Source organism: Pseudoliparis swirei, chromosome 2 (genome assembly GCF_029220125.1).
Source record: "Pseudoliparis swirei isolate HS2019 ecotype Mariana Trench chromosome 2, NWPU_hadal_v1, whole genome shotgun sequence".
NCBI classification, from domain to species: domain Eukaryota; kingdom Metazoa; phylum Chordata; class Actinopteri; order Perciformes; family Liparidae; genus Pseudoliparis; species Pseudoliparis swirei.
Genome location: NC_079389.1, coordinates 53,426 through 74,853, shown reverse-complemented (window position 1 = coordinate 74,853; position 21,428 = coordinate 53,426). Strand labels below are relative to the sequence as shown.

The following is a 21,428-nucleotide window of genomic DNA, read 5'->3' as shown; positions in this document are numbered from 1 at the left end:
TTAGGGCTGAATCAGGTTCACCTGGTCCAGACCTAGAGATGCTGCTATAGGCTGATAGGCTGCTGGGGGACGATTTAGGATACACTGAGCACCTCTCTCCTCTTCTCTCTCTCCTTATGGATGAATTTACATCTCTCCATCACACATTATTAACTCTGCTTCCTCCCCGGAGTCCATTGGACTTGGCTGGGTCTGGGTCCGGTCCTGGCTGTTTTTTGGGGATTTTATCCTGATCCAATGTGAGGTCAAAGGTCAGGGATGTCTTATGTGTACTCTACGGCACCGACACAAACAGAACTTTGTCACGTGTTGCATTTTTTATTTATTTATTTGTTCAGTTTATTTACACCAAAAAATAAGGACTGAATCAAATGTATAAAGACCAGTATCTGGTGATAATTGTGTCTTGTACATTACTAATAATGTATTAGGCTTAGGGTTATTTTCAATTGTCCTGTTGCATTATAATAATTATCTCTGCTCTGGACCTTTGTAGTGCTCATATGTGTTGCCTTGTAATCTAACACATACTTTGGTTCGTCAAAAAAATAAAAAGCCTCTGTTTTAAAATGTACAATATGATTTTGTTATCCATCACCACACCCCAAAATCTCTGATGCAATGTTTCGTAATGTACTTTCACAAAATTCAGATTTTTTTTACATTTGCACATTACAGAGGACAAATACATTAGCTGTGAATATGTTTCATAAATAGATGTGCAAAACAATACATAGGGTTACATATTTATAAAAATGCCAAGAACGAGCTGTGCTTCATAAGTGAAGCGTAGACGAACTGCGAGGAACTGAAAGAGCAACGAACACATAACACAAAGTTTGTATCAGGGCCCAAGTCTGTGGAAAGCCCTGATGTCACCTGCTACATCATAATAGAGAATAAGGATAACAGAGAATACATGAACCTCTTTGAAAAACGTGAGAGCATTGTGTCTCTGTGTCTCATCAGATACATGTTGAATGTGAATACACATGATATATTGGTTTTGTGTATTCCACCGTTCAGCATAAACTACATATCTACTTATGGACATGTGGTAATCCACATAAACAGCATTACGTATTTAGTCAGAATTATTTATAAGACCTATTTAGAAGTAATCAGGAAATATGTTGATTGCTGTAAAGGCTTTCTCAGTGTGAAAGTCTATTCAAATTATATATTAATAAATTAAGAAAAAGGAGGGCCTTCAACATAATATAACACGGTTTGCCAGTTATTTAATTGTTGGTAATACTTGGGAGGACATTTGGTCTAAAGTTTCTAAAAGTAGATTGGAACAGGACGTGTAGTGCACACCTCCGGCCTGCAGAGTGCAGTGTGTGTTCACACTGTGGACTTATGGCTCTGCGGTGGTGCCAGGGCCGTGGATGTTCATTCTGAAAGTCTGTAATTTTCATTCTCACATCTCACAGCTGAGTGATCTTTCTGTCCTCCCTACACTTCTCGTTGGCATTGTCGGCAAACTCGAAGTGGCTGTTCTCCACACCGTGTCCCTTCTTTGTTTCTGATTCACCGTCACCAGCTTCCAGGGACGGAGCCTCCATGCCTGCATCACCTGAGCCACGGCCCCATGACCTTTTATAAACCTGGTAGGCTGGAAAGGAGAACAAATTATTCAGAAATGTGATCAGTCATCTTGATATGTATTTTTTTGGACCGAATTACATTACATTACATTACATGTCATTTAGCAGACGCTTTTATCCAAAGCGACTTCCAATAAGTGCATTTCAACCTAGAGTATAAACCAAGAACAACAAGAACACAGGAAGCAACACTTCCTCAACTCAGTCGAACCACAAAAGCACCACAATAAGTGCCATCCCAGTGCCACTGAAGTGCAAATCTGTGTTTTAATCCAGATATAGTCGGAAAAGATGTGTTTTCAGTCTCAGGCGGAAGATGTAGAGACTTTCTGCTGTCCTGATGTCAGTGGGGAGCTCATTCCACCACTGAGGAGCCAGGACAGCAAACAGTCTGGATTTCGAGTGATTAGCTCGAGGTGCAGGAGGCACAAGACGATTGGCTGTTGCCGAGCGGAGCGAACGTGCCGGGGTGTACGGTGTGACCATATCCCGGATGTAGACGGGGCCCGATCCGTTTAGAGCACGGTATGCCAGAACCAGTGTTTTTAAGCGGATGCGGGCAGCCACCGGTAACCAGTGAAGAGATCGAAGGAGCGGAGTGGTGTGGGTGAATTTCGGGAGGCTGAAGACCAGTCGAGCTGCTGCATTCTGGATGAGCTGCATAGGTCGGATGGCCTTAGCAGGTAGACCAGCCAGGAGGGAGTTGCAGTAGTCGAGGCGTGAAATGACCAGAGCCTGGACCAGAACCTGTGCCGCCTTCTGAGTAAGAAGAGGCCATATTCTCCTGATGTTGTGCAGCATGTACCTACAGGAACGCGTCGTCGCAGCGATGTTGGCCGTCAGGGAGAGTTGACTGTCTGGTGTCACCCCGAGGTTCCTGGCAGTCAGGGTAGGGGCCAACACAGAGCTGTTGAAGGTGGTAGTCAGGTCATGGGTGGGGGAGCCTTTCCCTAGTAGCTCAGTCTTGTCAGGGTTGATCTTCAGGTGGTGAGCAGACATCCACTGAGAGATGTCGGTCAGACAGGCAGAGATTCGCGCCGCCACCCGTGTTTCGGCCGGTGGAAACGAGAAGATCAGTTGGGTGTCATCAGCATAGCTATGGTAGAAGAAGCCATGCGAACGAATGACAGAGCCGAGAGAATTTGTGTACAGAGAGAAGAGCAGGGGACCCAGGACGGAGCCTTGAGGAACCCCTGTAGTGAGAGGACAAGGATCAGACACAGATCCTCTCCAAGTTACCCGGTAAGTGCGGTCGTTAAGGTAGGAAGAGAAAAGCGCGAGTGCAGTGCCTGAGATCCCCAGTTCCTGAAGAGAAGAGATAAGGATCTGGTGGTTCACGGTGTCAAATGCTGCAGAAAGGTCTAGAAGGATAAGGACAGGGGAGAGAGCGGCTGCTCTAGCAGTGTGAAGCTGCTCAGAGACAGCAAGGAGGGCAGTCTCTGTTGAGTGGCCGGCCTTGAATCCAGACTGGTGAGGGTCAAGAAGGTTGTTACTGTGGAGATAGGAGGACATATGCCTTTTTTCTGGACATCTAGGGAAATCCAGTTCTCATTGTAACAGTTATGTCTTGGGAGTTTTTCCTGATCCGATGTGAGGTCCTGGGACAGGGATGTCTATGTGTATAGATTGTAAAGCCATCTGAGGCAAATTTGTAATTTGTAATTTAGAGATATGTTTTAATGGATGATAATCTGGAAACCCACTAGCAATCATCTGATGATGATTTATTACCTTCGCATTGAAAATGCCGGAAGGTTATGTTTTGATCGCCGTGTATTTATTTATTTATTTGTATGCGTGTTATTCGCAAAACTCAAAGTATTGAACCGAATCGCATGAAATTTGGTGGGATGATTGTTTATTATCCGGGGACCAGTTGATGAGATTTTGGGATCGATCGGGTCAAAGGTCAAGGTCAAAGGTCATGAACAGGTCAAAATCTTTCGCAGAACTCAAAAAGTATTGAACCGAATCGCATGCAATTTGGTGGGATGATTGTTTATTATCCGGGGACCAGTTGATTAGATTTTGGGATCGATCGGGTCACAGGTCATGAACAGGTCAAAATGTTCTTGAATCGCATGAAATTTGGTGGGATGATTGGTTATTATCTGGGGACCATTTGATTAGATTTTGGGATCAATCGGGTCAAAGGTCAAGGTCATGGAAAGGTCAAACTCTTTTTTTACCATAGCACGATAAATTTTTGTCCAATTGGCATGCAACTAATGCCAAAATGTTAATAATTCAATGCCCAATCTTGTGATATGCGAAGGTATGCGCTCTACCGAGTGCCCATTCTAGTTGTATATGTATTGGTTAAAAATAAGCTTAAAAAATAAGCTGGCTTCTCTTAAAACTCATAATCTCTAAACTCTAATTCAAGTTTTGCATTTCTCAATTTGCTAATCCAACTGTAAACAATAAGCAAAGCTTGGAAAAGGAAATCATGGCCCAGATATCTGCTGCCGACACCAGAACAACAGAAATATCGCACATTGTCTCCAGAACTGTAGGTTCCAAAATTTATAAATACATTAAATATCTGCCAGCATACAGTGGTGTATCTGTACTTTACTTTACTATTTATATTTCCTTTGACTTTCACTTCACTACATTTTGCAAAGAAAACTGATACTTTTATTCCGATACATTTCCCATAAACCTTCGATACTCGCTACAAAATCCAAAAAAATACAATTAATAATTGTAACGACGACATGTGTCTGATCTTCTAATGCCGTGGTTCTTAACCTTATTGGAGGTACTGAACCCTGCAAGCTTCGTCGGTGCATTAGCCGAAAACCCCTAATAATTGTAATAATAAAATATGATTTCTTCAAAACACAGCTAACGTAGCTGATTGGCTTTCGCAACTCAGTGCCAGGCGAATGTTTTCCTTCGTTCTATCATTCCATTTACGTCTGTGCATTGACTTCACAAAGCTTTTGGTGTGAACGCAGCATAACATGGCGAAGAAAAAGGGTAAGTTGCCCAAAATGTTGCCAGCCAATTTTTTGAAGACCGACAAAAAAGGCCCGACATTGCTAGCGTGAACCGAGCTGTACTGTCAGTGTTTCCCCTGGTTTACAGCTTCAGGGAGCGGGGACCGACCCACTGACCGATACCAACTCCTATAGTTGGTGCTTTTGCCAACCGAAAAAAATAGTTGGAAAAGTTAACATTTAAAGACGCTCTACAATTAAATATAGTATAAGAATTATTTAACTAATCGTATGCAAGAAAAATCTGATTAATTGTCAATATAGCGATCACATAACGCAAAACTCAAAATGTGGTAAACTTATTGAGCTTGTCAAAATAGGTGCAGCCAAACAGATTAGCTAGTTGGTGTGGTTAAGGTACTTATAATGTTATAAATATATATAGCTGTCACTTTCATGAAGGGTTGTTTGGGAGTTTTTCCTGATCCGATGTGAAGCACTCTGAGACAAATTTGTAATTTGTGAAAATGGGCTACATAAATAAACTGAATTGAACTTTCAATTAAACCAGCTTGCTCCATCAGACAAAAAACCAATACAAGTTATCAAACACTTTATTATAATACAGATACAGTTCTATATGTGCAACATTTAGCTTATTGTGTTATTAACCTGTTTTTCACTGAATATCTTTTGAAGATAACAATAAAAAGTATAACCTGTGAAAAACTAAACAAAACAAGTTCAACTATAATGGGCACTCGGTAGAGCGCATACCTTCGCATATTACAAGATTGGGCATTGAATTATGAACATGTTGGCATTAGTTGCATGCCAATTGGATAAAAATTGACCGTGCTATGGTAAAAAGAATATGTTGACCTTTCCATGACCTTGACCTTTGACCAGATTGATCCCAAAATCTAATGAAATGGTCCCCGGATAATAACCAATCATCCCACCAAATTTCATGCGATTCGGTTTAAAACTGTTTTTGTTATGCGAGGAACACGCATACAAATAAATAAAGAAATAATTAAATAAGTAAATAAATACACGGCGATCAAAACATAACCTTTTAAATTTTAAGTCTGTATACTTTGTAATATGTGAAGTTCTCAATAAAGGTCTCGAAATAAATAAATAAAACAGCATTTCCTGAACCCGGAGCAGGAGAGCTACTCCGAGACTACTCGTCCATCTTCACCACCTTGGAAGAGTTTTAAAAAACGCAGATATATCAGTTTGCTTTTCACGTTGGCCGCTCTCTGCAGGCTGGTGGGAGCCTGCTCACCTGTGTGCACGCACGTGTCTGTGCGCATGGGGGCGGAGCTCCGCCGCGTGAACGAGACCCAGTGCGACAGAAATGACATGCCGCTGTGTAGATACGATCAATAACATACGGCCGTTTAGTTTAATAAAAGAACAGGGAACCTTGAATTACTTCTGTTATCTGTCGCTATGGTGAATATTTCAGGGGGGCAGGGGAGATGTCAGGGGGCGGGCCGCCACCTTGTTCTAACGGTAGGGGAAACACTGCTCTGTGTGTCTACCCTGCCGAACCCTGAGAGTGACTCGCAGAACCCCAGAGGTTCGATCGAACCCAGGTTAAGAATCAATGGTCTAATGTATCTATACATGGTGTACGTTTGGCTAACGTCCACTAGCTACCTTAAATGAAATGAGACATAAGTATAGTAGACAGACGGGTTAGTGAGCTGACAGAGTTAGTGTTGACAGTTGTGAGATTGCGTTGATTTGAGTGATCTTAGCTATAATCATTGCATTAAGTTGATATATTTTGCTCAACACAATATTATGCATTCTTCCTCTACATCCTCTAGTCGGAATGAGCATATTTATTATAAACGCACTGTTACAACTCCTTCATGGTGTCATATTGCTTTTCTGAGAATTATGATGATAAGTTCATAGTAGATGTAAAAGTATACTTGTGTACATTATTTTATGTTGAACATTGTTGGTCCTGGACGGATCACAGACAATGCAATTTTCCAGTAAGGTATCTTTACTCTTACTCAGGTATTGCTTTTGGGTACTTTATACACCACTGCCTGCATAACACTCACCTCCCACAGACATGACTGCCACCACCAGCTGGAAGATGCTGTAGATGAGGGGGAACGCAAACATGACCTCCAACTCAGCAGGGCTGAAGGACAGCTGGACAATAGTGCTGCACAGCTGGGAGTTCTGGAAACCTGTCTCCAATGCTATGGTTCGACATCTGAACCAAACAGGGGATGATAAGTCATTTCATTAGTTTATATGTTTGTTGATACAGTAATGGAATGGTTGTATGATTTATTAAGCTGAATTAAGTTATGCTATATATAAACTATGCTGCCACCCTACCTGTTCCAGGGTTGACCTGTGAAGCGGGCCAAGAGAAACCCCAGGCCAAAACCAATAAAGGGGTAGATGGTTCCAATAATCCATAGAGAGGGTGCAATGTTCCAGGAGGACTGGTACAGAATTCCTCCAACCACAGCTATGATGAGAATAAGAGCAAATCCGCCAATGGATCCTACCTGTGCACAGCAGATATACAGACATTAAAGGGATTTTAATTAAATAGAGCCATGAATGTAATGGTCACAACACATACCTTGATCATTTCTATGTCACTCACTTAAAACTTTTATATATAATCCTACCTTGAGGATCTTTTTTGCCCAGTGGGGCCACCTGCGTTTAACATATATTCCCAAACCAATTGGGATAAGAAGGGCCACCAGAGTGATACCTGAGTATACACAGAATTCATACCATCACATACATATAGGGTTATAATACACCTGTAAATATAAGGTCCTTAGGTTGTTATATATATATATGTATGTGTATGAATCAACCATGAGTTGCATATTTACCGATACTGTCATATGGGATCTGGATGGTGCCGGTAGAGGTCCATGCAGAGGTATAAATGAGCAGGCATAGAGGCATCATCCCCAGGGCCAGGATAGAGGAACAAGCAGTCATGCTGACACTGAGGAGAAAGAATATTTACACTATTTATCAAGAAGAGTATGTCCTACTAATATGAAATTGGCCTGTAATAGTTAAATTAAATATGTAACTGTTTGACAGCCTTTTTATCAGTAACCCATATTGCTATGTTATCACTAATCCATGTTGTTTACTTATCACTAACCCATGTTGTTAACTTATCTCTAACCCATGTTGTTAACTTATCACTAACCCATGTTGTTTACTTATCACTAACACATGTTGTTAACTTATCACTAACACATGTTGTTAACTTATCTCTAACCCATGTTGTTAACTTATCACTAACCCATGTTGTTAACTTATCTCTAACCCATGTTGTTAACTTATCTCTAACCCATGTTGTTAACTTATCACTAACCTACCTTGTTATCTCATCTCTAACCCATGTTGTTATCTTAATGTATTGCATAAAGTCATACCTATACAATAATAGGACATGGTAGAGGCAACATGTCCTCCGTGTCAGAGTCCTTGGCGTCACGTTGTAATGCACCAGTCGCCCAGTGGCAGTAAACACGTGGCTAATACTGAATTCTAACAGACACAGGGGGGTTACAATTCAATAAAGTGAGGTACTGTAAGCAAGGTGATGAATGGTGATTTCTTTAAAATCCAATTTTAGGAAAACTGTCATAGTATAAAGAACACAACACCATATGCATTACAACTTTTTGATGTGAACTTTGGGATCTGCATTTGAATGTATCACAGTCCCTGTAACATCAAACACATTGCCACTACTTTGTGTGCAGTCTGAGCCCCCGTCTGCACGAATCTTTGCACGTTATTAATCAATATAGTTGTGTGAGAATCAACACAGTATCTCATATGCACACATGTATCTATATTGTGTTACAACCGCAATAGTAATGGAATTATTTCAACTTGTGATCATTAAAAACTCTTGTATTACATTGGTTGTGGGTCAGTGGTTAGCAGGGCTGTTTTTCAATCACGGGGTTGGTGGTTCAACCCCGCCCTAGTCGATGTGTCCTTGAGCAAGACACTCAACCCTGAGTTGGCCCCTGTGTCTACGGTGTATGAATGTAACTTGATTGTAAGTATCTTTGGATAAAAGCGACAGCTAGAAGTAATGAAATGTTGTCCGCTTCACGCTGCCATATAGTGGGAGAAAGACTCCTCTCTAGAAACACGGTAACATCCTTGTGTTGTGATGGAAAGTATTATTTTCAAACAGATCAAGAATATCTTTTTCTTGCCAGGCTGTTAGCCCATTATGAAAAAACAAAAACACCCTGTGTTCAGGTGGACAGCGATCAGTCATCCAAACAACCCACTATCACCATCGAATGAGCCCAGCTGGCTTCTTACCTTAAGTCCATGTCTCCATCCAGCCAGTAGCAGATAATGTTGGAGCCGGAGCCTCCGGGACAGCAGCCCATGATGATGATGACGACAGCTTGCAAAGGCAGCACGCCGAAGGCCAGCGATAAGGCGAAGGCTGTGAAAGGCATGATGCCGAACTGGCACAGGAAGCCGATGACGATGCCCCAAGGTCTTCTGATGTGGCCCCAAAGCTTTTGGGCATCCACGGTGCAGCCCATGGAGAACATGACCATGGCGAGCATCACCGTGAGCACTATGCTCAACACCAAGCTCAGCATGTCATTGAAGTTACTGGAAGGAACGAGGCAGTTTGTGCCCGAACACACGGTGGAAAAAGGCTCGCAGCTATTGGAGACCGCGGCCGTGGCCATGAATGTGGACATTGTGGACAATGTCATCGGAGAAGAAGAAGCAGTGGCTCCTAATTTGAAAAGTGAAGACTAGATGAGAGCTGGTAATTCTTAGATTCCACGAGACTGTACTCCAGTTTCTCCTCCTCCGATATCCAAAAAGATAATGGCGACAGTGACAACAACCGTCCAGCTGACGGCCCTTTATGCCTGACCCGCAACAGCCAAATTCAATTGGGAGGGGAAAATCAGCTGAAAGAATAAATAAAAAATTAACCAATATTTGATGTTTTTATGGGGTCGGGTTCAGAAGCACATGCTTATAAAAAGAGAATCATTCTGAATTATGAAATGTCATTGCAGCAGGGTTCAAACTGTTCCTGCCCTTTAGCCTCTTTAAACTTTATTGGGCAGCGCTGCTATGCAGCATCATCATGCTACAATGAGCGTAAGCAGGGAGGATGCTTGCTGTCCTCAAAGACAGGCACACCCTGTAGATACAAGGTATTCTTTGTAGAGTGCCTATAAAAACAACCCCCTTAACCGTTAACTTGAAGAAAAAAAACATTAAATCACATAGGGGACGTAATAAAGATGATGTGATATTGTCTTAAATGTCATATGAAAACCAAGATTCAATGGATCTAAATCCAAGTTACATATGGAATACAAAATAAATGTCAAAGTGTATTGTAACACAATATTAGGTTCATCAACTTCCTGACAAAATTTAATTACAAGGAACATTTAAAAACGTTTGCAACATGGTGATAGAACAATACTGCATTTCCCAAGAGATATCTCTCATAATAATGTCAATCAGGGCCCCGCTGTAAATATATCTGTGTAAGATGGCTGAGATGACACTTAATAGCAATGTTGCCCAGTTGATTTACCAGTTGTTGCTTATTTGTTTGGAGAGAGGGCGAGAGTTGTAGACAATAATTAATTAATGTTTCAGATGTTATATACAAACCCACCCTGATACAACATTATAAAGTAATAAAACATGAATAGATACAAGTCGAAGTACATATATTTTATAGCCACATGCCCAGTGTGGAAACAATAAAAACGTCAGGAAATGAATTGTTCTCTTCTTCAGTTTTTCTTTTCTTTTTATGATATGATTCTCTTCTGTTGCTCTCCTGAAGGTTTCTTACCCTTTTTCCCCCTGAAAGGTTTATTTTTATTTTTTGGGGAGTTGTTCCTGATCCGATGTGAGGTTAAAGCTCAGGGATGTCGTATGTGTACAGATTGTAAAGCCCTCTGAGGGAAGTTTGTAATCTGTGATTTTGGGCTATACCACACTAACTGTAAAGTTAAAAGACAACCAGTAACACCACGAACATAATGTGTTATATATTAAACAGAAAAAGTATCCAGCCACTTGCTGCACATTTAAAACCACGGCGTGTGCTGCAGTCTGAACAGGAAAGACATGAGACACTCTCCTGCCATTGATTGCATTTTGTGGATAAATTCTTTAGACTTCTGTGCAATAAAATAGAGTAGACACACAAAAAAGCAATGTCATTTGTATAATGTATTGCTTTATAAAATGTTACATAGTATGTTTTTGTTGAGACTGTGCCAGGTACGGTTTGATTGAGGTTTTCTCTCGGTCGCAAAAGGACTTAAATATGGATAATCTGCATTTTTCAAACATCCAATCACTTTTATTCAAAATGTTAAACAGCACTAGGTTATTGTTCTGTGCCAATGTACAGCAGCAACAAGAACAATTGACTCTAAACAAAGTCAGAAAAGTAACGTCATGATGAGTCGTGCATAAAGCTGAGGCTCCATGTTGACTTTGTAAATGCTCCCGCTTTTCAACAACGTTTTAGATTGCCACTGAAGTGAGACAGCATACAGTTTGACTGCCGAACACTTTAAAATAATAACCGTTTGTAGCAATCATTTGTCCACCAACATTGTGTCTTTTACGTGTTAAGACATTTGGGCAAAGTATATTTTGCATTTTTGTATTTGCAACATAGGCTTATTCATAGGTTTTAGTGAGAACACGAGCTGCAGCGTTCTGGATCAACTGGAGGGACCTAAGAGACTTATTAGAGCAGCCTGATAATAAGGAGTTGAGGTAATCTAGTCTAGAAGTAACGCGTGAAACAGTGTTTCGGCATCTTTTTGAGACCAGATGTGCCCAATTTTTTAAAATGTTACGTAGATGAAACAATGCAGTCCTTGAGATTTGCTTCATGTGAGAGTTAAAGGACAAGTCCTGATCAAAGATGTAACCTTTGTGTGTCAAGATGAGCAGTCTCATGGATGTTGTGTTCCAGTTTCAGGGAATTCCTTTATTTCACCTTCTGAAACCGGTCCTCCAATAGAGATTTTCAAAAGCAATACGCAACTTTAATGTAATGATTGTTTCGAATAATTATATCCTAATGCACTTTATGATCTAGAAGAGTATGAGTCCATGGACCCAGGCAGGGACAAGGCCTCACCTCCTCTCCCATATAGGAGCAATAGGCAGACTTTTTGAGTTTCTTGGTAGACATTTTGAGTCTCTTGGTAGACATTTTGAGTCTCTTTAAAGGGTACCTGTTGTGATCTCGAATGTGTAGCCAGATCAAAAGATAATGTGTTTCTAAAGGTTATTCATGCACTGACGGTCCAGTATTCAATAACAATACGTAGTTTAGGCTGTTCAAAGTCCCTCAACTCCGACAAGCTTCATTGCACTGGTGCTTGAATATGGCGCAGGTGGTGTGACGTCACATCGTTGATAGATCGACAGCCAGCCACAGCGGATGTGTTCAGAAACCAATGTAAACAACGTCGAGCGCTCGCAAACAAATGCTGAGAACTTGATAATAATATAGAAAACGGGCGAAATATGGACGATGAAAGATTGTCAGATTCAGCAACTGGATACTTGTATGAACCATTAAAAGCAGACTATCCCCATTTAGTGAATTGTGACAGCGATGATAGCGATGATTCTGATGAAGTTGATGCCGAAGGACCGCCGGTCCAGATGCTTCACCGTGCGGACCGTGCACGCAAGTCGGCGGACGTTTGGTGCAGTTGTGGGAAATGTGTGCCACAAAAAACAGACATAGAGTGCATTTGTTGTAAAGAACACGAACTTATGTCCGATGATATAGTGACATTAGACCTAATCTGCTTTACACAAAAGCGTGAGCTTGATAGCTACATCGCGCATAAGCCAGCGCTGGAGATGTCTTTCATTGATGCAATGTTCGGCCGACATGTTCGGGGTGCTAGTGACTTTTCTTTGCTCCGTCCGTCCCGATGCGCGCAAACCGGTGTCGGAGCTCCGCGCGCCGAGACGGCGGGCAGAGGACTGTTAACGCAACACGTAGAGACAGAAATGACATGCTGCTGCTGTAATGTGGCGCTATAGAGAAAGTGACAGGGGGGCGGGCCAATTTTTTTTAATGTCATGCGATCTACCAATACTACGCCGCGATCGACTGGCAGGTCGCCGCGATCGACATATTGAGCACCCCTGATATAGATTGTGTAATTCTTGAGGCCACCGATCTATCCCAAGAAGCAACGCGTGTAGAAGTGGCTCCGGATTGGCTGAATTCCTTTCAACGACTCTACGTCATAGTGACCTTTGACATGAGTAAATAACTGGCAAGATGTCTGCGCCCTGAAGCGTTCACGGACTCGGAATGTTGACAAAGAAATGTAAAGCCTCGGGCTATGCGTGACTTGTTGACAATAGCGGCAGGGAAAATATGATTTATTTGATGCGCCTAATGGATGTAGCACGTTGTTGTTTTTGACTACAGGTAGCCTTTAAGTTTCTTTCTGTTCATCGTGGGTCTCTTCCTGGTTGGCATGTATCTCTTTAAGTGACACAAACCTCTGACACCTTGGGCCCCTGAGCAGATGCCTGTTCAGTAATCCATCTAGCTTTGTGCGGTGATTCATATTATTGTTAAACAATAAAGGGTATTTTCCTCTCTCTATGTATAAAACAGTGTGAGGAAAGATCAGTGAAGTACTTGTGGTGGCCCTTCAGAGGGAGTCTTATCAGGCCTTTATCAGTCCGATCAGCTTTTATCTTTTTCTCTCCATCTGACTCGTCCGTCATTCAGAACGCAGTAAATGTTTAAGTATATTTCTGCTCTTAGTGTGAATGAGTGTGCGAAGTCGTTATCGTAGGTGATCTGATTGCAGATAACAATCTAATCTGATAGGTCCATCAGTAGTTCAGGTACCAGGAAGTGAAGACACCTTTGAGAAACTGTCCCACCAGCTGAGAAATCAGAAGAAAGAGGATACAGTGAGAGTTCCAGCATGTGACCTTGGCCCCATGTCAACCAGCTTCTATAAAAGGTTTATGACTGTAGTATACACGTACACGGGTATACATTTACCGCAAAAGACTGAATCTCCTCATTAAGACTCCTGATCAGTGTGTATGCAGGTGTCACTCGTGTCAATGCGGGGGGGTCAGAAGGTCAGTTGGCCTGCGCCCAAACTAGTTGTTCTTTTTAAGGTTAGTCAGGGACCGCGTCCTGTTTTATGAGTCGGTTCCTCTTTTCATGCTATGTTCTGCAATTCTGCACTTTTACAATTTGAACTAGATTTTGTTGTCTTCACCTGAATTAGGGATTCTAAAATGGATGCTTTTAGGCTTACAATGGCGGCTATGATTTGACTGGGTTCAGGAGTTGTTTTAACAGTAGTTTTATTCATCAACAGAAACCAACTTCAGCCACTCTTAACCAGATACTAACAGTTTTGAGTTTTCAGCTATTTTTAAACTATAGCTTTTCATTTTCCAAATCTGGTCAAGATTAATACAACTGAATTCAAAAGACAACTGTCCAAAACGGTCTCCTCTTAATGTCAGCTTCATTAAAAAGAGTACATTGATGTGACTTCTTATAACAGCTGTCTGGTATTCGTGAGCCACAACATAATTAAGGATGATTTATGAAGAATTTTGTGTTTTATGTTTGTGTCAAAAAAAGATCCTCTAACTCTAATATAAAATAATAGACAGGGAATAATTTTTTATGTGGCTTATCTAGACACCGACAATGGGAAACAACATAGGTAATCTTTTACAGAAATAGAACATCTCAGCTTTTGCTGAGAAATAAATAATGATAAAGGAGGCCAGTTAAATGAATGTTGTTTTAAAAGAACCTGAAGGATAAATACTTTAACAGGCATTATGTTCTTATTTCTACTATCAAGGATATCAGGCTGCACTTCAATTCCTAGACAACCGTTGTGATCATGAGCAAGGACACAAAGCAACACGGTGTGTATCGGAGGGAAGGATGGACGTGTCAAAGAGACTTTCACCCAGGAGACTACTGTTAGTGTCAAATACAGTCCACTGGGACCTATTTTAAATGACTTTAGTTGCGTAACTCTCGTACTTAACCCTCCTGTTATGTTGCAGGAAAAAAATGTACTAGATGTATATAAATATAATGTATTTGCAACCCCCCCCCCCCCCCCCCGCAGGTTTAAATTACAGAGATGATGTTCGGGTCAATTTGACAGTGGAGGCTAAAAGAGGTCAGAAGTGTCACGTTTAGAGTAGTTCTTTCTTTGTAAATGTGGGACAGTCTTTCTTACTCCCTGCCACCAAGTTTCAACACACGCACGCGCGCACACACACACACACACGCACACGCACACACACACACACACCAGCTGAGGCTGATTAGACCTAGTCCCGGCCCTCTCCCAAATTTGCAGACAGACGAATTGTATTGCCGAATGTCGTCTTTCAACCGCTGGCTGTCGAGGTGGTGCCCAGCGAATAATGTGGGCTACGTAGACAACTGGAAGACTTTCTGGGGAAAGCCTGATCTGATGAGGAGAGACGGCATCCATCCCACGTTGGACGGATCGCGTCTCATTTCTGCAAACATGACCAAGTTGATCAACGGACAGCCATATCTGTGACAACGCAGGGTTAATGTCATAAAGCAGAAACAGAGTAGCCCCACGCCCCTCACCCAGTGTCCCCCATAGCACATCCCTCCCCCGGGGCCTCCGCCCCCTCTCACCCAGTCCCTCCCAGAGCTCCATAGAGACTGTGTCTGTCCCACGGCCACTTAAACTTAAATTAATTCTATCAAAAGAAAGCAGAAGAGGAGTGGTACACAATAACCTTATACAAGTTAACACCATTATTTCAGCAGTGCAACAAAACAGGATTATTAAATGTGGTCTCCTAAATATTAGATCTCTGTCATCTAAAGCTGTGTTACTAAATGATTTAATATCAGATAATCACATTGATTTATGTTGTCTAACTGAAACCTGGCTGAGCCATGAAGAATATGTCTGCCTAAATAAATCGACTCCTCCAAGTCATATTAATACTCACATTCCTCGAGGCACCGGTCGAGGAGGTGGAGTAGCAGCCATCTTTGACTCGAGCCTATTAATAAATCCTAAACCTAAATTACACTACAACTCATTTGAAAGCCTTGTTCTTAGTCTTTCACATCCAACCTGGAAAACACTACAGCCAATTCCATTTGTGATTCTGTACCGGCCACCAGGTCCATATTCAGAGTTTATATCTGAATTCTCAGAATTTATATCAAGTTTGGTTCTTAAAACTGATAGTTATTATTGTAGGAGATTTTAATATCCATGTGGATGTTGATAATGATTGCCTTGGTGCTGCATTCATCTCATTGTTGGACTCGATTGGCTTCTGTCAGAGAGTACAGAAACCCACTCACAGCTTTGGCCACACGCTTTATCTTGTTCTTACTTATGGCGTTGACATTGAGCATTTGAAGGTCTTCCCACAGAATCCTCTTCTGTCAGACCACAACCTCATAACTTTTGAATTTATACTACCGGAGTGTACACCGTTAGTCAAAAGTTTCTACACCAGATGTCTAACTGACAGTGCTGTAGCTAAATTTAAAGAAGCGATTCCTTCTGCATTTGATTCGATACCACGTCTCAATATAACAGAGGACTCCTGGTCTAATTTTAGTCCGTCCCAGATTGATCATCTTGTTGACAGTGCCACAGGCTCACTGAGAATGACACTGGACTCGATAGCCCCTCTGAAGAAGAAGACAGTGAGGCAGAGGAGATTTGCTCCCTGGTATAACCCTCAGACCCGCAAACTGAAACAAATGTCACGAAAGCTTGAAAGCATATGGCGTTCAACTAATCTGGAAGAATCTCGCTTAGTTTGGCGAGATAGTCTTAAAACTTATAAGAAGGCCCTCCGTAATGCCAGAGCAGCCTATTACTCATCAGTAATAGAGAAAAATAAGAACAACCCCAGGTTTCTCTTTAGCACTGTAGCCAGGCTGACAGAGAGTCACAGCTCTGTGGAGCCGAGTATTCCTATAGACCTCAGTGGTCATGACTTTATGAACTTCTTTAATGAAAAGATTTTAACTATTAGGGACAAGATTAATAATCTCTTGCCCTTAACCAGTGCCAATCTGTCCTCAAGTGGAATGGCCTTGGAAACCGCTGTATGCCCTGGTGTATATTTGGATGGCTTTTCTCCCATCAACCGTGACCAATTATCTTCAATGGTTTCTACTTCTAACACGTCTACCTGTCTCTTGGACCCCATCCCGACGAGGCTGCTTAAAGACATTTTGCCTTTAATTGGCAGCTCTCTATTAGATATAATCAATGTGTCTCTGCTCACAGGCCACGTACCACATTCCTTCAAAGTAGCTGTCATTAAACCTCTCCTGAAGAAGCCCACTCTGGATCCAGAGGTGTTGGCTAACTACAGACCGATCTCGAACCTCCCCTTCCTCTCCAAGATCCTTGAGAAAGTGGTCGCAAATCAGTTGTGCGACTTTCTACATCATAATAGTTTATTTGAGAAATTTCAATCAGGATTTAGAAAACACCACAGCACCGAGACAGCACTGGTAAAAATTACAAATGACCTCTTAATGGCAGCAGATAAAGGACTCCTCTCTGTCCTGGTCTTGTTAGACCTTAGTGCTGCATTCGACACCATTGACCATGACATCCTATTAGAGAGACTGGAGCAGTCGATTGGCATTTCAGGCACGGCACTAATTTGGTTTAAATCCTATTTATCAGATCGATCTCAATTTGTATTTGTAAACGATGACGCCTCGATAACCACCAACGTTAATCACGGAGTTCCACAAGGTTCTGTACTTGGACCAATTTTATTTACCTTATACATGCTTCCTTTGGGCAATATTATCAGGAAACACTCCATAAACTTTCATTGTTATGCAGATGATACTCAACTATATCTATCGATAAAACCAGAGGAGAGCAACCAACTCGGTAAAATTCAAGCATGTCTTAAAGACATAAAAACATGGATGACCAGCAACTTCTTGATGTTAAACTCAGACAAAACCGAAGTAATTTTAATCGGCCCTGAGCACCTCAGAGATCAATTATCTGGTGATGTGGTTTCTGTAGACGGCATTGCCCTGGCATCCAACACCACTGTAAAGAATCTTGGCGTTATCTTTGATCGGGACTTGTCCTTTAACTCCCACGTAAAGCAAATCTCAAGGACTGCATTCTTTCATCTATGTAATATTTCAAAAATCAGGCACATCTCGTCTCAAAAAGATGCATACAAATTGGTTCACGCATTCGTTACTTCGAGACTGGATTACTGCAACTCCTTATTATCAGGCTGCTCTAATAAGTCTCTTAGGTCCCTCCAGTTGATCCAGAATGCTGCAGCTCGTATTCTCACTAAAACTAAGAAAAGAGATCACATCACTCCTGCACTAGCTGCTCTGCACTGGCTCCCAGTAAAATCAAGAATCACTTTTAAAATTCTTCTCTTAACGTACAAAGCCTTGATTGGTGATGCACCACTAGAGAGCTGCGCTCACTAAATGCGGGACTACTTGTAGTTCCTAGAGTCTTAAAAAGTAGAATGGGAGCCAGAGCCTTTAGTTATCAAGCTCCTCTTTTATGGAACCAGCTTCCAATTTCAGTCCGGGAGGCAGACACAGTCACCTCGTTTCAGAGAAGACTTAAGACTTTCCTCTTCGACAGAGCTTATAGTTAGGGCTGAATCAGGTTCACCAGGTCCAGTCCCTTGATATGCTGCTATAGGCTTATAGCTGCCGGGGGATGTTTTAGGATGCACTGAGCACCTATCTCCTCTTTTTTCTCTCCTTAGGGATGAATTTTCATCTCTCAATCACACGTTACTAACTCTGCTTTCTCCCCGGAGTTCTTTTGACTTCACGTCTCATAGGGTCATCGGACCCTATGAGACGGCATAGATCCTATCTGCCTGATGGATCATCGAGGTGTGGGTCGTGGAATATGCCTATTATGAACTATTCATACACTCTGTCACATTCATTGAATGTATTTTAACTCTAAATCTGTCCTTCTGTATACATTACATCTATTGCACCTGTCCATCCTGGAGAGGGATCCTCCTCTGTTGCTCTCCTGAAGGTTTCTTCCCTTTTTTTCCCCCTGAAGGGTTATTTGGGAGTTTTTCCTGATCCGATGTGAGGTTTTGGGGCAGGGATGTCTATGTGTACAGATTGTAAAGCACTCAGAGACAAATTTGTAATGAAAAGGTCAAACTCTTCTTTGAATCGCATGAAATTTGGTGGGATGATTGGTTATTATCCGGGGACCATTTGATTAGATCTTGGGATCGATCGGGTCAGTCATGAAAAGGTTAAAATCTTCTTTTTACCATATAGCACGGTCAATTTTTATCCAATTGGCATGCAACTAATGCCAAAATGTTCATAATTCAATGCCCAATCTTGTGATATGCGAAGGTATGCGCTCTACCGAGTGCCCGTTCTAGTTTCAAACTGCATTTGATGCTGTGCGCCTCAAGTCACATGCTTGACCTCTTCTCAGTTTTTTTTAATGCATATTGGATTAACAAATACTTGTTGTGTTGATATTCATGTATATATTTCATGAGACGGACCCACATGTGTGAAAGGAACCTGGTGTTTTTAAAGAGAGCACATGGCTGGTGACTCAATTTGTGGTATTTATGGATTGTAATTCTTAATGCTAAAACATACTAAGATGATGTAGACACTTCCGTCATGGTGCGTGCACAGAGCAGCGTCCTAAACAAATGCTTTACCAGTTTGGTGTGGACGAGGTTGACGGGGCCAACACCGTGGAGATGAAACCTGCTCTGGTCATCTTATCCGTAATATTAAGTAGTAATATGACAACCAGCCACAACAACAAAAGGAGTGTTTTTACATTTTATTAGAAAATAAAGGCCTGTGGAGCAGTTGCATTGTGGGTGGGTGTGTGTGTGTCCGGGGTCAGCTGGGAGACGTGTCCGTCAACCTGATGCTGCCCGTCACGTGAGCGATGAAGCATCGCAGGAGGTAGATGCCCCAGAAGTGGAGGGAGCTGAGGGAGCAGAGAGAGAGAGAGAGAGAGAGAGAGAGACGTGCGGGTTGATAAGGTGTCGATGTGGGGTCACTGGGGGTCAGAGGTCGGCAGGTTCAGGGGACCGGCAGTTCGATCCCGGCCCGCCCTGCATTGCGCCCCATAGCTGTGTATACGGTGTACGATTGTCAGCTAAATGAAATGTGATAACAATTCTCAGTTATTAGTCAACACGGTGAGCCGTTGGTTGATCTCCTGGTTCTGATGTGATTGTTTTACGATGCAAAAAGAACACATCGGACTCTCAAGTTGCAATTCTACTAAAATTAAGAACATGTTTCTTTTTTTAGCATTTTGTGATATATGACTTTTTGTCTTTGCCTGGAAAACCTCTAAAATTGTTGTTGTTGTTGTTGCATTCATGCAATCTGCACACAGTAGTTATTTACAACGGCTGCTGTTTGAACGGTGACATCCCCAAAGTCAGCAGTCCCATTTGGTAAATGTAAAAATATAGATGGCTTTACAACTATTCTTGACTGATAATGCAATTGCAATATTATTGTCGATGTTAGATTAAATAGATATTAAAGAGAATAATCGACATTATTATGATTATGGCACAAAGATACAAAGATAGGAATCATGGACGGAAACATTCCTGGATGGAAAGACCGACAATAAATGATCTTTGTAAATGTTTTTAGAAGAGAAAGAAATGAACGCAAACCCATTTGTTAAACATCAAAGATGCAAACTGTGTGTCTTGGTGAGTAATATGAATACACAACAGTGTGTGTGTCTGTGTGTGTGTTCAGGGCAACACTGGGTTTTTGATAGTTTGCTTACAACAAAGAGGCAGAAGATGACTCAGGCGTTATATAGCATATATACTGTACATGGACTTGTTTATAACATGGATTCCCGCTTTCCTATTCATGGATCTTTGTTCATGAAACACGATTATTTTTTAACATCAGCCTCAAAGAGGACGTGAGACTCACCTGACCAGGAGCGGCTGGGGGAAGCAGCTTGAGGTCTGTGTCCTGACGACGTCCTGAATGTCCATCAGGTTGGTCAGCAGCGTTCCGGTTCCACCTCTATCGATCTTAGTCAGCACCATCTGCAACACACAATTCATCACAGGCAGCATCGTGAGCCTCGTCCGTCACATCGCATCCCATAATCACCACGACGTAACTCGAACCTCCGCCAGGAGATGACATGGTTGACTCGTGTGCGTCTGTCCGTCTGTCCACAGTTCATCTCACAAACTACTGGCTCCATCGTCCTCATTTTTCCCCGTTTAGAACTACAGGCTCAACGAACTAACACGGTAACCACGGCGATTCACACCGTTTGCCCTTTTCGACTGGACAGCACCATTGGCTGCGGATGCTCTCCTCTAACCGGCGGGGGGAGGGGCTACAACGGATCAACAATGGCTCCAGTCAGGGATCTGGTTTCCGCTACAGGAGTTGTTCCAGGAGCATTCCTCATATTGTTTTTCATCTAAACTGATGCCTATAAGGTGGCAGTAAACATACACAGTAGGTTACATCAACTAACAGCTGCTGCTCCTCAATACCCAGGAAGGTTGACAATGTTTGCTAAATGTAGAGAAATACTCAACCTTAAAGAGTGTTCAGGTCATTCCTTCACGCTCCCTCTGCCTTTCAGCAGGGAGAGTTCATCATTGTTCAAAGTGGGACCGTCACAGCCTCACTAATGGTCAAAATGTTCAATAACCGGGGAGCATGAAGAATTGACGGCAG

The 21,428-nt window shown here is 42.1% G+C and overlaps 2 protein-coding genes across 2 annotated transcripts; both read right to left on the bottom strand.

Moving 5' to 3' along the window:
* Window positions 1–309: 309 nt before the first annotated feature.
* slc10a2 (solute carrier family 10 member 2) lies at window positions 310–11,671 on the bottom strand. Its single transcript, XM_056424407.1, has 6 exons — window positions 8,924–11,671; window positions 7,450–7,568; window positions 7,234–7,322; window positions 6,932–7,107; window positions 6,646–6,803; window positions 310–1,618 (listed from the first exon to the last, which is right to left on the bottom strand). The coding sequence occupies exons 1-6, from the start codon at window positions 9,334–9,336 to the stop codon at window positions 1,431–1,433; spliced, it is 1,143 nt and encodes a 380-aa protein (XP_056280382.1). The 5' UTR covers window positions 9,337–11,671; the 3' UTR covers window positions 310–1,430.
* Window positions 11,672–19,508: 7,837 nt separating this feature from the next.
* gtpbp8 (GTP binding protein 8 (putative)) lies at window positions 19,509–21,420 on the bottom strand. Its single transcript, XM_056433386.1, has 2 exons — window positions 20,658–21,420; window positions 19,509–19,674 (listed from the first exon to the last, which is right to left on the bottom strand). Exons 1-2 carry the CDS (start codon window positions 20,804–20,806, stop codon window positions 19,584–19,586), a joined length of 240 nt encoding a protein of 79 aa, XP_056289361.1. The 5' UTR covers window positions 20,807–21,420; the 3' UTR covers window positions 19,509–19,583.
* Window positions 21,421–21,428: the final 8 nt, after the last annotated feature.